Consider the following 14,300-nt stretch of genomic DNA (forward strand, 5'->3'; position numbering starts at 1 on the left):
CGATCGTCGATACTGTTCATCCGACTCAAAGGACCATGAAAATGAACGATTTATTCACTAAAACGCAACGAAAACTTAGGCAATACATTTCATGATTCTCGACCAGAACGTCGAGCAACGTTTTCATAACATAAACTCGGACCCAGTGTCCACTCATTGGAACTTAGTCTCCACTCATACACACGCAATGCGCCTTACACAAAATGAAACGCGGAATATAAATTTTCAGTTCGGAACACTTTCTCAACCAATAAGAAGCAAAATCCAAACCAATTGCTTGCAAGCGTTTTCCCGCGGTTGACACCAGTTACATGTATTTGCTTCGAATTCTGATTGGTTCACTGTTTTGTTTACGTCTGCTGTTATTGGCCATAGCAATATCTTTGCTTTTTGCTTTTTTTGCTAATTGCTCGCACGCATTTTCCCGCGCTTGAAGCCGGTTACCGTATTTACTTCGAATTCTGATTGGTTCACTGTGTTGTTTACGTCTGCTGTGATTCGCCAAAGTAATTACTTTGCTTTTGGGTTACGAAAATCGCATGGAAACCGCTCCAAAACAAACACCCGCATGCTTGACTTGGTTTGAGTAACAACATCCCATTTTTACTGAGTTACCTTTTCAGCTTTGGATAACACACTGCCATTTTCCGTTTGGGCGATCTTTTGTAGATTTGTACAGCAGCATGACATTTTGGAGGCAACATCGGTGATATCACTTTTTAACAGGTGCTCTAAAACATGCAGTGATTTCTAGAAGAGTAAACAGTTGTTGAGAAATTTTAAAAGAACACCACTTGGAACCAAGAAACTAACACGTAGGTACCAACAATCCAATATTATTGGAGTCTACAAGTGAACGTCAACCACTGTAAAGTAAATCTAATTAACAATTAGATTTGGAGCTCGAGATTTCTATCGCGTGATAGCTGATGAGGGTGCAGCCCGAATCAGCTATCATGCATAGAAATCGAGAGCGAATAATCTAATTGTTTTAGTATAAATCTACTAGTCGTTCAAAACTAAACAAGTAAACTATCTCTATCCTCATCGCAGACACTTCGAAAACGCGAGGAAGTGGCCGCCATTTTGTTGAAAACCGCTTCTCACTATCTATCACAGAATAGATAGCGAGTAGCGTAGCCAATCAGAGAACGGCATTCGTGATAGAACACTAGTAGATTTATACTTGTCTAATGATTAGTAATTGTCTGTTTTGGGGAACTCAAAATATTAATTAACAATCTTTTGACCTTTTGGCAAATCTTTTATACCTCTCATAACTGGATGTAACAAGTGAGTTTCAGGGCTTAATTCAAAGCAAGTGGGCACTCGCTGGATGATGATCGGTAGGATACACCATTCCATTCCCACAATAATCATCCCAAATTAGAAGAGAAGAGCCTATTGCCCACAGTTACAATCTTCGGTCAGACGTCGCTTGTAAAAAGTTGCAATTTGGTGACCGTCTGACAAGTAGAACACGACGTTCACAATTAGTTTTATTTGGATTTAACAATAGTTTTAGAGCGGTTTTCAATTGATTGTCGAAAGTTATTTCGTGTTTGCTTTGGTTTTGCTTTACTAGACTCTGTGATTGATTTGCAAAGTTTGCGCCATTTTCTCAACCAATGGGAAGCCAAACCAAAACCAATCGTTCTTGGTCGCACGCGTTTTCCCGCGCTTGACACAGATTACATGTATTTGCTTCGAGTTCTGATTGGCAGATTGTGCTGTTTATATCTGTTGTGATTGGCCAGAGATGTTACTTTGGGTTTGGTTTTAGAACACTCAATTGAAACCCGCTCTATAGATTTATAGTTGTATTTATAATTCAGCAATTAATTTCAAGTATCTTTATCCAGTATTGTTATTTTACTTAAACTCCGTAATTCAGCTGTATGTCAGCTGCAAATGAGTTTCATAAACGGTCTTTATTTATAAATTTTGTTTTACAAAAGAAATAATGGGACTAGCCTAATTTCTGAGGCCAACTTTATGATAATCGGGGGAACAATTTGCCGGGTGGTGTCAGGAATTGTCAGTTGGTCCTCAGTAACTTGAATGGAAGGTAAACAGCGTGCAGCAAGCCACCTAGCAGACAGCTGCTATCACCCAAAGCCCTGCAGTAAAGTATGTCCTATTTCCCAGCCAATTACCGCCTTAACCTAACTGCTTAACAATGTCTACACACACCTACCAGTTGTACTTCAGTGATAGGTTCCGAAAGTCTTTCGTTAAGTGCGTCCAACACTTTACCAATATTTAACGTAGAGCATCTACAAAGCAAACGTAAACTCACCGTCTTTTCATGACAATAACTATTACACTGATTTGCAGAATCAATTGATTATCCAAGTTTGATTTACCTTACTTTTTAGTTCATTTAATATGAATACCTCTTTGTGAACTGAGTCAGCGCTTCCCTGGAAGGCACATTACGGATTCCACCCTCAGATGTGATCTCTTCTACAAGATGGACTTCTACATACAGCGTGTTTTCTGCTTCTTCATCCTCAGATGATTCTCTTTTAAATATACAACAATGAAAAATGATCAAAACATTACAAAATAGAGACAGCTGGACTCTTTAGGAAGATACCTTCTTTTGCTACTACGCACACGTTCTGCGCATCACGGTATGGACGGAGAAACTTTGAGTTCTTAAGGACCGAGCCATGCTAATTCAAAGGACTTTTTTGGCGGCTTATGGCTTATGGCCATAATGCAGGGGAAAAGGGGGAAAAAGATCTTAGCAAGGGCTGTTGGAATCCAAAAAGAAAACTGGGGTAACCAAGCACTTTTCGGAGCTAAATAAACCTTCAGGATTAAAATGCAGTGTCATACTTTTTTGGAATCATGCCCAATGGTGCTGTTACAATCGGCACGGCGGATAAAAATAGTGAATTGCAACACGAGTTGCAAAAGCCAGGTTACACTGCACTAAACTTGAAAACTTGCTGCAATAATGCTTTCATCCTAATTGCGCAATGCAACACATTCCTTTCAACATGTCTTAAAGCGCTGCAGTATTCTTGTTCTGGAAGCCACCGATTTTCATTTTTAATGTTTTCAATGTCCGGGGATGGCACAGTGATGAGAACACTCGGCTCCCACCAATGTGGCCCGGGTTCGATTCCTGGACTCAACGTGACTCAGCGTGATATGTGGATTGCATGAGATTGTTGTTGGTTCTCGTCCTTGCTGCTAGATTTTTCTCCGGGTACCGCGGTTTTCCCTCTTCTCAAAAACCTACATTTCCAAATTTTTATTCGATCTGGTGAGGGTCCCCATACTGTAAAGCGCATTTGATCATCTCGTTGTGGTCTTTGGAATTACCGGTATGCGCTATGCTTACAACAGAGATGTCACTCATTGGTCTACATGTAGCTTTCTCTTATGCCAAGAGGAGGTGCCTTTAGGTGGTTCAGATGTTGCCATGATTTCCTGTTTTGAAAGATTTCCAAGTTTCTAAATGTAGGCAGTATCTGTTATCAAGGAGTGTCCTAAAATAACGGTCTATCTTTAGAAACAGTGCGGTACAGTAAGTAGATCAAAAATAAAATAGTAAACAAATAAATTGACCATAAAGTGACATCTTACTCTAAAGAGTTGTCAGCACCCAGAAATTTCTTAAAATCTGCAAGAAGAAAAACCCAATTATTATTTGGCTGACCAGCACTTATAGTAATAAACAAGCTTTATACATTGTAATCATAATGCCTAGCCATGAAGATAACAGTAATGTTATTTAATTTAATGATGTTGATTGTGATAATGACAATGATAATATTGTACTGAGAGATAAAGCCAAAACAGAGCACAAATGGGTGATTGACAGTGCTCTGCTGTGCCAGAAATGAGTCAGTGCAAGTTGATGAGTTAAGTTATGTTTTTGGAATTGCATTTTACAGTCTGGTTTCAAGTAATTGCCTGCAGCCACCTACTTACATGTTCATGTACCCATCTTAACCCTTTAACCCCTAATATCAAAGAACAAATTCTCCTATCTTGTCCCCATACATTTCTTATGAAAGTAGTGTGGAGAAGTTATTAAAATATCAAGAAAATTCACCCTGGGTGAACATATTCCTTATTCTCATGACCTCAGGGGTTGAATAAGCTTTGATATTACAAGGAGAAATTTGATGTTGATCACTGTTAGGGCTTAAAGGCTTAATGAATGACAAATGAATGCAATTGCATTCAGTGTTTGTGACACTATTTGCCATATGGAGGATTAAGGTAAAAAACGTTTTAAGTGTTTTGAACAAAAACACTGTTTTCTTGAGTCACATTTACATGTATCTGATTAAACACAGTGTATAGATACCTGATTCTGCACATGATGAATCTGTGTAATTAACAAATGATAGGCCTGATCCACCTGTGGACGGTACATGTACATTTGCCTGGTCGTTTTGGGGTTTCATAAGATTTGCCGCATCTGGGAGACGCTCTGCAAAGTTCCTCACTGAGTCAAGCCATGTTGTACTCTCTGAGTAAACATAAGAAAAAATTAAATAAGTTTTAATTCTCTCTTCCTCAATTCTGATTGGCTATTGATGCACCTATTATGCACCTGTTGTACAAATCTGACCGGGGTCGGGTGGGTCTCCAATGCAGCTGTTGAATGACATTTTTCTCAAATTAGACGAATTTGAATATTGATTTTTTTTTAATACCTATGCTGTGTACATTGTACATGTATGTATATGTACAAATCTACTAGCTCCATTGTGTCCTCGTTGTTTCTCTAACATTTAATATTTTGTTGAACTGATAGAACATAATAATATTGAAGGCCCATTGCAAAGGGATTTTAAGTGCTGATTTGGCCTTAACATTTGGCATGCACATAAACTAGTTCTTATGTCAGAAACATAGTTCCATGTTTACTTTGTGATTTGAGGGCCCGAACTCACCCAACAAGTTTACGACTAATAGCCTAAAAAACTGAACCAACTGTCAAATGTTTGAAATGATTTTAGGCTTGTCGTAAGCTTCTTGGGCAAATTTAGGCCCTCGAATCACAAAGTAAACAATATGTGTATGTTTCTGACACAAGAACCAGTCTGTGTGTATGGCAAATTAGAGCGAATTCAGAGAAATTTGGATGGTAAGGCCAAATCAGCAATTACGTTCCTTTTGCTCTGGGCCCTTATTAGGTAAAATTTGTTTTTGGTTGGATTTTTCAATCGAGAAATTGTTTGATGTAATATGTCAAACACGAGAAGGTGTGTTTCATCAGATATCCAAACACTGAGAAGTAGGTTGAAAAAACGAGGCGCAGTCGAGTTTTTTTAAATGACTTCGAGGTGTTTGGATTTCTGATGGAACACACTTTCGAGTGTTTGATATGGCTTCTCAAATCATCAATAATTCTTGGAGAAATTCAAGGCTAAGTTTGACAAAATTTTATGGTAATTAGGATCACATATCCAAACCACGGTCACGGTAGTGATTTTCTTTGTTTTATCTTGATGAATTATTAATGAGTTTGAGAATATTACAGTATTTCACTTAAGTTTGCTTCATATTCAGTATGAAAACAATAAAAACGTTTTAGACTAACTTCTAAATCGATACTTGCTATTTCAATTATCGCAAAATACAAATAAGTTCTGGTGAAATAATAGAAATATATAACAACTACATGACGGCACTACCAACACAAGAAAGATTAACGTTATGGAATTCCAAAACAAGAAAGATTGTCTAGCATGCATTTGCATGTAATGCAAGGCAAAACCATACTAAAAACTCTCAAAGGAAATAAATATGGTAAAATTAGACTAGCCATAGTAAAGCCAGTGAACCACTCGTGAGTGTGTGAAAATTGTCTCCCGAGTGGAGACATGACACGCTCCACCTTATTTTTTGCTTCCCGCTGCGCACTGTGTCTCCTCATGGGGGCAAGTTTTGAAGTTAGTGAATTCAGAACTAGAGCACAATTGCATTATCCAATGAAATCCCTTCCCTGATTAAATGCTTCCCTTAGAATAAATGCCCCCACTTAGGGCACTAAATTTGTAGCAAATGCCCCAGGCATTTATTCAAGTAAATACCAACATGGTATTATTAACTCAATGCAATACCTACTTGTTGGCTGTGAAGGTGTATTGCCAAAGCCTTCCATTTTCTTGCCAGTTGGTCCTGTCATCGCTGCAGTATTAAACAAAAACAACAAATAACAAATTAAATTACCATAATTCAATAGGGGGCGAGAAAAAATAATTTTCTCTCCCTTACAGAGGTTACCGATGGTATCCAGCACTTCCAATTCGATGAATCATAACTACCACTCTTTATCAGTTGGTACTAGTACAATAATGGTTTCAAAAAAGGCCTTATCATTGGTAAACAATTAATAGATTACCATAGCAACAATATATAACCTGTCAAATCAGGCCTAATTTGAGTTTTAACTTATTGTAACCAATTTTCTTCTTGTTAAATAGAATTATTGTGATCAGCATGATAAGGTGCAACGTTCTGCAAATTTAAGGTGTCTGAACACAGTTTGCACACGCTTTACAGGTTCAGTCAATGACACTTTTAAGTGTGCGCTAGGGTTGTGGTAAGCAAATACGGCATCAATAAAGCGATCCCACAATTTTATAATAAATGGATCACAGAGTTGAGTTTTGTTCTTACAATAACTCACTTTCTTGTTTGTGGACCCTGTTCTTATAATCACCAAGTGAAGAAAGTGAGTTCATGAAGAGCTAAATCTTTTTGCATGCTTTTCTTCTTTGCTGTGAAAACCCAATTAAGAGCCACACATGTGCATTTGACCAAAACATTGTGACTGTTTGTTTTAGTGGAAATGAAAGTTTAATTGTTTTCTAAGGAACCACTTGCTAGATTTCATGAAATTTGATGACACAGTAGTTCTCTAAAAGTGTAACTCGTCTACAAACAAAAACCAAACTTTGACAAAGGGTATCTTCACAAAACATTTAATATCTACAGGAGATCTCTCTGTCAAAATTACATGTAAAAGCAGCATCATGTCAGTATTTTGTGAGTTTTCCTAGACACAAAAATGGACAAAATCTATCAAGTGCATTTTCTAAAAAAAGGGAAACCTATTATTTGTCGCAGGTTCGCACGTACGTACATGGTTTGCAAATAACATTTACTAACACCTGCATACTAGAAAAGTGTGTAAACTCAGCCACCTTTAAGAGGTTCAGATTAGGATCTAAAAACAGTTTTAAAGGGACACTGTCACGGCGATTTTGCTATATTTTCGTCAAAATGGCTCAAATATTTGACAAAGAACCTTTTTTTCTAACATGAAATTGCTGTTAGAGCACCGAGAAGGAAATATCAAGGTATTTATCCGGGGAAGAACAAACTATAAGCAGTTTTTTGACGACTTCTCTACAATACACAGGAGGAACTTAAAAAAACTGGCCAATTTTTTCAAGTTGCAATCCATTTCCATCCTAGCCATCCCCAGCAAAAGATAATTAATACTAGTTTCTCTGCATTATTAGGGTTATTGTTAACAAACTGAACCATTATTTTGACGATTCCATCGATTCAAATATGTTTTTTGGCTATTCAAAGTGACACAAAAAATCGGTGACACTGCCCCTTTAACAAGCGAGATGGAAACCTTGGTTAACTGTTAATCTTGGATTAGCATTAATTTGCTTTAGAGCAACCGGGCCGTTTGTTTCTGTTCAGTATATAGCCACTGAATCTGGCTAGGTTGAACATGCCATGAGTAAAGCTCCCACTGACAAAGCTCTAAGGTCAGAAGGGCAAAAAGCCTTGACTCACTGAATAGTAGGCAGAAAACAAATCCTTGACTTACCATGTATGGTTGATGTTCCACTGCTTTCAACATTGAAAAGTAGACCGATAAGTTCCTAACACAATAAAACATGGAGCACTTCAATAAATAACTTGATGTTCAACTTTAAAGACTGTTACGTCTGATTTGTCCCAACACAGAAACAGAAATCACAGATAAGAGATCAAATGTTAATATGGGTGCCATAATAATATTGGTAGTGCTTCTAACATTTGTTCTTATTATTAGCATACAAGTACAGCTGTAGTCTTGACCACCAGCAGAAAAAAGTCTCGGCGCAAGAGACATCTGGTAATTTTTGCTGTCCTTGGGCCAATATTCGAATCACTCCACTATGGTTGCCTTGGTAACTCAGTAGTATGAGTACCTGCAGCCACGAGAACATTGCTGTAGGTTCAAATCCTATGCAGGGTATCTTAAGTTTGGGGCATTTATAATTATTCTGTTTTACTATTTGGACATATAAAAGTTTACACTACCTGTATTTATCACAAATAACTTTGCATAGACTTTGTAAACTAATAATAGTTCACTGTGACACTTAACATAGTAAAGTAAATTTGTAAAATCTGTTAATTAAATAATTTTACTGATCACAGCAAACACTTTTATACTGTAAAATTGTCCCTGTGAGCAAAGGTTTCTAAGTCGCCTGGATTGCAAAAAAATGATTAAATATTATTATAAGAGTTTGAAATAATTACTAGAAATACGTGACTCGCAAAACCTCGCGAAGCTGGGGCTGGGTGGAAAGCCCTCTTTACTCGTATTGTAGCATCAAACGAGGAGATTAAAAGGCGCATAAGGTTTTTTTTTATGAACATAGTGTTTTCGTAGTTCCACGGGCTAGTTTGCGGTTGAAAATCTATTTCTGTCGAGACGTAACGTACAACGGGCGTGCAGCGCTGTCGTGTTCGATGAATTTATTTCCCACGGAAAGTTATTAACCGCGGCCACAAAACGTGTAATTTCTTTAATGCAATCTTTCACAAAAAAGATTTCTAAAAGAAAGGGAAAAGATTCTGGAGAGATAGTTCTGTATCCAGTGAATATTGATGAACATTGCAGTTGAAATTTGATCATGCCGCATATTTTTTTCGATGTATGCAAATTTTGCTCCAGATGACGCCAGACAGTCTGACGTCATTGTGCGGACACCTTCAAAGATATAAACATATATCAACATATATATATATATATATAAATATATTTTTTGCTCGAATTCGCGCGGCTTAGCTCCGCTCGGGCCGGTTCGGCCCGACAAATTTATTAACCTCGCTACACTCGGGCCTTCGGCCCTCGCTGCGCGAGGAATAATTAAAAGTCAAAGACTACATGTATGTGAAGTAGAAAATTGGGCTTTAAATTAGTTCTTGACTAGCAAAACATTCAGATTCAGTATCATGTACAGTAAGACATGTATAGCATGAAGTTTGAAGAAAGCCTGTCCAGGTTTTGTTTCAGTTCAACCAGATAACAAAAAAAAAACAACAACAACACAAGAACAACAACAACAACAAAACAATCAGGAAGAAAAGTGAAAAAAAAAAAAACAAAACGAAAGAGAAGAAGAAGAAAAGAACTGGCAAGATTCTGGTCAATTCCTTCTGACTTGGTTCAAACAGATAACAAAAAAATTTTCATTCCTACCTCACATTGCCATTTTGGCAGCTTTCATGAAAAAAATTTAACAACTACCTGTTTGCATTCAAGCCTCAAGATTAATAAATAGGTACGGTTCTTGGCTCATGAACAACTCTGGAGAGCTCCATGGGACCAATGGATTTCATGACACAATTTATATTTAACAAAGACAAAGTGGCTGCTATCTATCTAGAGATGTTCATCATCCAAGTCAACCTGTGATGTCATGAATCAACAATTTGGACCTGCTTCCTTCACAATGGACCTCTCTAAGCAGACAAGAAGACAAAGTGACTAAAAAAGCCTTTGTTGTACAACTGGGTGACATTTACTTACTGATGCAGTTTTTCTGACACGCTGATTGGGGGCATCACCTTTAAGGTAATCCATCTGGCCGGAGAATCCTGTAACATCATTAATTAAAAAAATATATTATAAGGACAGTTTTATTATCATTACCAATTTTCAGTCACAGAAGTTCTAAAATCCATACAAATTTCCAAATCGTGACATTAATTTTGTAAATAGGTCAGAATTTCTTTTTAAGTTTTGGCCTACACTTCGTAAGCAAAATATATTAATATACATACATTTCTGCTCATTAGGATTGTATGTCTGCTTTACAGTTACATACTAAGCTTGCATGCATGACTCAATGGAGTGTGGCCAATGTGCGAGTCAGCAAGCCAAACTTGTCAGCCATGCGAGGCATGCGAGCCAAACGTGCGAGGCATGCGAGCCAAACGTGCAAGGCATGCGAGCCATGCGAGCCAAACATGAGAGGCTTGCGAGGCATGAACAACCCCAACATAAATGCTAACCCGGCATTAAGCTAACCGGGGAGCTATTTAAGCTAGCCAGAGTGCTTTTTAGGCTAACCGGAGTGTTTTTTAGGCTAACCTGAGTGCCTCGCACGTCTGCCTCGCATGGCTCACTGGCTCGCTGGCTCGCAGATTGTCAAGACCCGACTCAAGGCCAAAATGTGGGTACCCTTATTTGATCATGTACCCACCCTCCGTCACCCCCAAGCTACCACACTTTTCCAAAGTGATCTATATCTCATACCAAAGTAGTAAAATCTATGGCCCAATTTCTGAAGACAACAGTTCAAGAAACATGTAGCCATCTGCTGGGATTGCTGTATATACTAATACAGCATGTCTGGATCTATTGTCTAGGAGTCTATCCCCAGGGAGAGGTACATTTTTAGTCAAGACACAATTACATTCTGCATTGAATAATTTATTGCTGCTGAACACTATATCCAACCGACAAAATGCTAAGGGCAACCTTACACAATGTATGACACTATCATTCTATCCCATTCAGGAAGAGTATAAATATGCCAAGACTTTGTGCTGAGGCAATTGCTGATTAACAGCCAAACTCTGTTATCATGGACACTGTTGGGACCATAAAAAGTGCCGTATTTCAGAAGATCCTTATTAAATGGGTTAATTTCAAGGAAACTGTATTGCTTGGTGGAGAAAGAAAACTGTCTATTTGAATTAGCCAGAGACAGGTTAATCACTTTCCAATAATCTTTAAAGGATGTGTCAGAGCTATAAAACCAAAGCACAAAGCTATCCTTCTAGAGGCCAATCTCTCTTCTCTTGAAGCTACTTAATACACTTCGTTCAATTTAGTCACTTTTTCCTTATAGCCTTCTCCTGACGATTGGACAATAATTATATATTAAGCAGTATTTTTATCCAGTTCTTTAATAATTTCAAGATGTTTAATAGAGTGCTGTAAACTTACCTTCAGCTTCTCTTAGGACATCTGCTTTGTGTCGAAGGCCACTTCTGAACTCTGAGTGGCCATTGCTTGCAAGGTAACAAAGAATTTTAAGAACCTAAAAGTTAAAAATAGGTGAGAATGCATACATGTGTATGTATTAAGCCACACACAAATCTTTTCTTGAGTTCATTAATCTTTGCTCAATATGGTGTGCTGAAGTTTTCTAGCTGAAAGCTGTGTTTTCCTTACATACACTGTATTTTGTTCTCGTTTTTACTTAACAATTATCTTTGAGGTTTCAGTCAAATCCAAAATGCCTTAATGTACACTTGTTTTGCAATGCACAACATTACTTCATTAATGTTTCAGGTTTTTTAATTTTAACATTTTCAGAAGGGGTGGGGGTGGGTGATTTTAGAGAAACTGAAAAAGAAAAAGTAAAAAGGATGCATGATTAAAGATCTAACTTTGAAGTTAACAATCAATAGACAGAAACCAAAACTGTTTGCTATCAGTGAATAACCTAAAGTGCTATTCTGTAGTACGTGGTGGACTAACAAGAACTAGCGCTGTCTAAAACAATTTATCCCCTGGATTTTATTTCTTTTCAAAATTAGATCTTTTAAAAACATGAGAGAGTACAAATTGTACAAAAGATAATAAATTAATCCTAACAAGATGCTTTTTGGAGCATTACACGGGATGCTTGGGTCGACATAAGCAGTAACTTTGAATTGAATGGCTGATTTCTGTTAATCCTAACAAGATACTTTTTGGAGCATTACACGGGATGCTTGGGTCGACATAAGCAGTAACTTTGAATTGAATGGCTGATTTCTGTTAGAGTTCAAGATCGTTGATTGCATAAAATGATGACTTTTTAGTAGTTTTATAGTTATCAATCGATTTTATTAGGTGTTAATGATACTGTGAAATAACAGCAATCTGACAGATACTGGAAATTCTCGTGATTATCGTCAGCGCTCATTATAATTATTCTGGTTACGTACTGTCAGTAAATTGTTTTCATCAAGTATAATGTTGCCATGTTGTACCTCTGCTGTCAAATATTCAATTTAATTTTAGTTTTAATTATTCAATCTGGCTGACCCCTGGGTGTTATTTTAAGGAGTTGGTCCCCTTTAATTCATTAATTAATTCAGTTTATTTTTCTGGTAAATGAACTTTAACTTTTGTTATTGGTACAATTAAAGTGTAATAATTAAATTTGCTGTTGTTGGAAATTACTAACACTTCTTCTCAGATATGAACTAGCTAGTCTGTTTGCCAAATAAGAGCTAATTAATTTTGTAGAAATTTGAATTCCAAAGCCAGATCAGACTTGCACTTTTCTCCACCACATCTTTCAGTTATACCTGACTTGGCTAAGAGTCAACAACTAACACTAATTGCAGTTTCAAGCAAAGGTCATTTGAAAACTCAAGTTGTGCAAGGGTAAGGCCTTACTTGAATTCCAATCAAACACAACTCAGTGCTCAAGTTAATTGATTAATTACAATGAACCATACCTTGTATTTGATATAAGGAGATGACTGCCTCTTCAGTCTGTTGACTAAATAATCCAGGAGAGAGTTGCAGCTGCTTATTGTTTCATATGTTATGCCTCGTGTGTGACCATATCAAGGAAAATATTATTATGTTTTAATGCATATAATGCATGTAAATGCATATAAATATTGTCACATATGTCTGTGACAATAATTATTATTGTCACAGACTATAATTATTACTACTACAGTCAACTCCCAACAACTTGAACCCTTACTAAACTTGAACCACGCGCTAACTTGAACCAAAATCGATCTACCCTGGATTTCTGTCATAAATTTACTGTAATTTTACCCTCGGTAACTCAAAACTCCTGCTAACTCAAAGTTATTTTCATTTCCCTGAACAGGTCATTTTCTATATAATTTTACCCTCAATAACTCGAACCATGTTTGTCAAGCGGTGACAGGTCAAAGCAAACAGTACTGCAGTCCAAAACATTGAATATATTTTAAAGCAGCCTTTGTATTCTTTGTCTTTTTTTGCATTAACAAAATGAGTCAGTCCATTTCAAGTTCGCAGTACCTTAGTTTTCGCCTGCTGCTTTGCTGTGTTTTGTTTCACTCAACTTCTCTATAATTAAATTTGATCAAAATGTGCCACTGTATGGATAGAAAATACTTAATTAACATTGTCTTCTTTTCCTTATTTCCGGTCACTTGTTCTCAACTCCCGATAACTAGAACCTTTTTCAATTACTGTTGAAGGTTCGAGTTATCGGGAGTCGACTGTATTGCCTTTATTATTATTATTATTATTATTATTATTATTATTATTATTATTATTATTATTATTATTATCACCACTGCATTGTGTGAAAACACTAAATAATAATCTGCACTTTCTCACTGAATGAAACATTGCACATGGCAATTATAGGATGGCAGTTATCAGAAGAAAACTGGCTTCCAACTTGATATTTCTTTGACTATTGTAGCGTTGTACATGTATGGGGCAAGTGCAGGAAAGGTTTACAAAATTGCATGGCATCACTGACACAAAAGGGCTCTTACATATGTTTGGATGGGAAAAACTAAATCATCAGCGCATGACCACAAAATCCATTTTCATGTATAAAATTCTACATGATGATACCCCAGAAGACCTAAGCTCAGTTTGGGGTAAATGACTTAATTACCATTTTATAATTATTTTTATTAATGAATTAAATCAAAGGCTCCTGTGAGCCAACTCATGAATGCAGATGACACATAGTAATTGAAATTTAGACGGCTACGGAAACTTCCTTGAAAGCTAAAAAAAACTATATCTTTGCCCGATTATGTAACGAAAAATAACCATTCTTGTACTCTTGTATTCTGATGTGCCGATTAAAAAAAATCACGTGTTTCGTTATTCAAAGTTCATAGAAGCACGCCATGTGCAGCTACGTCATGCAAATTCGTGTCTTCGATAGTCCGGCGCTACTGGATTTTGCGATCGGGCTAGTGGATTCTAACCATCACTTGCCCGATGGGCAAGTGAAGTTTTTTTGGGAATTAAAATTACAAAATTACTGTAG

At 37.0% G+C, this 14,300-nt stretch overlaps 1 protein-coding gene across 2 annotated transcripts in view; it reads right to left on the reverse strand.

The window, feature by feature from the left end:
* The window catches only part of LOC146487904 (AP-4 complex accessory subunit Tepsin-like), a 30,914-nt gene that overhangs the window by 11,029 nt on the left and 5,585 nt on the right, over window positions 1-14,300 (reverse strand). The window contains exons 3-12 of one of the 2 annotated variants that reach the window (XM_085125409.1): window positions 12,739-12,833; window positions 11,231-11,324; window positions 9,806-9,873; window positions 7,826-7,880; window positions 6,100-6,162; window positions 4,331-4,495; window positions 3,601-3,637; window positions 2,397-2,525; window positions 2,198-2,276; window positions 616-750 (exon numbers count right to left, since the gene is read on the reverse strand). In XM_085125409.1, the coding sequence (XP_084981535.1) occupies window positions 616-750; window positions 2,198-2,276; window positions 2,397-2,525; window positions 3,601-3,637; window positions 4,331-4,495; window positions 6,100-6,162; window positions 7,826-7,880; window positions 9,806-9,873; window positions 11,231-11,324; window positions 12,739-12,833 (920 nt within the window). Of the gene's footprint in view, window positions 1-615; window positions 751-2,197; window positions 2,277-2,396; window positions 2,526-3,600; window positions 3,638-4,330; window positions 4,496-6,099; window positions 6,163-7,825; window positions 7,881-9,805; window positions 9,874-11,230; window positions 11,325-12,738; window positions 12,834-14,300 lie in introns of those variants that run through there. The other variant, XM_085125415.1, reaches the window with a different exon arrangement.

The sequence above is a fragment of the Pavona decussata genome, unplaced genomic scaffold, assembly GCF_977016875.1.
Source record: "Pavona decussata unplaced genomic scaffold, jaPavDecu1.1 SCAFFOLD_12, whole genome shotgun sequence".
NCBI classification, from domain to species: Eukaryota; Metazoa; Cnidaria; class Anthozoa; order Scleractinia; family Agariciidae; genus Pavona; species Pavona decussata.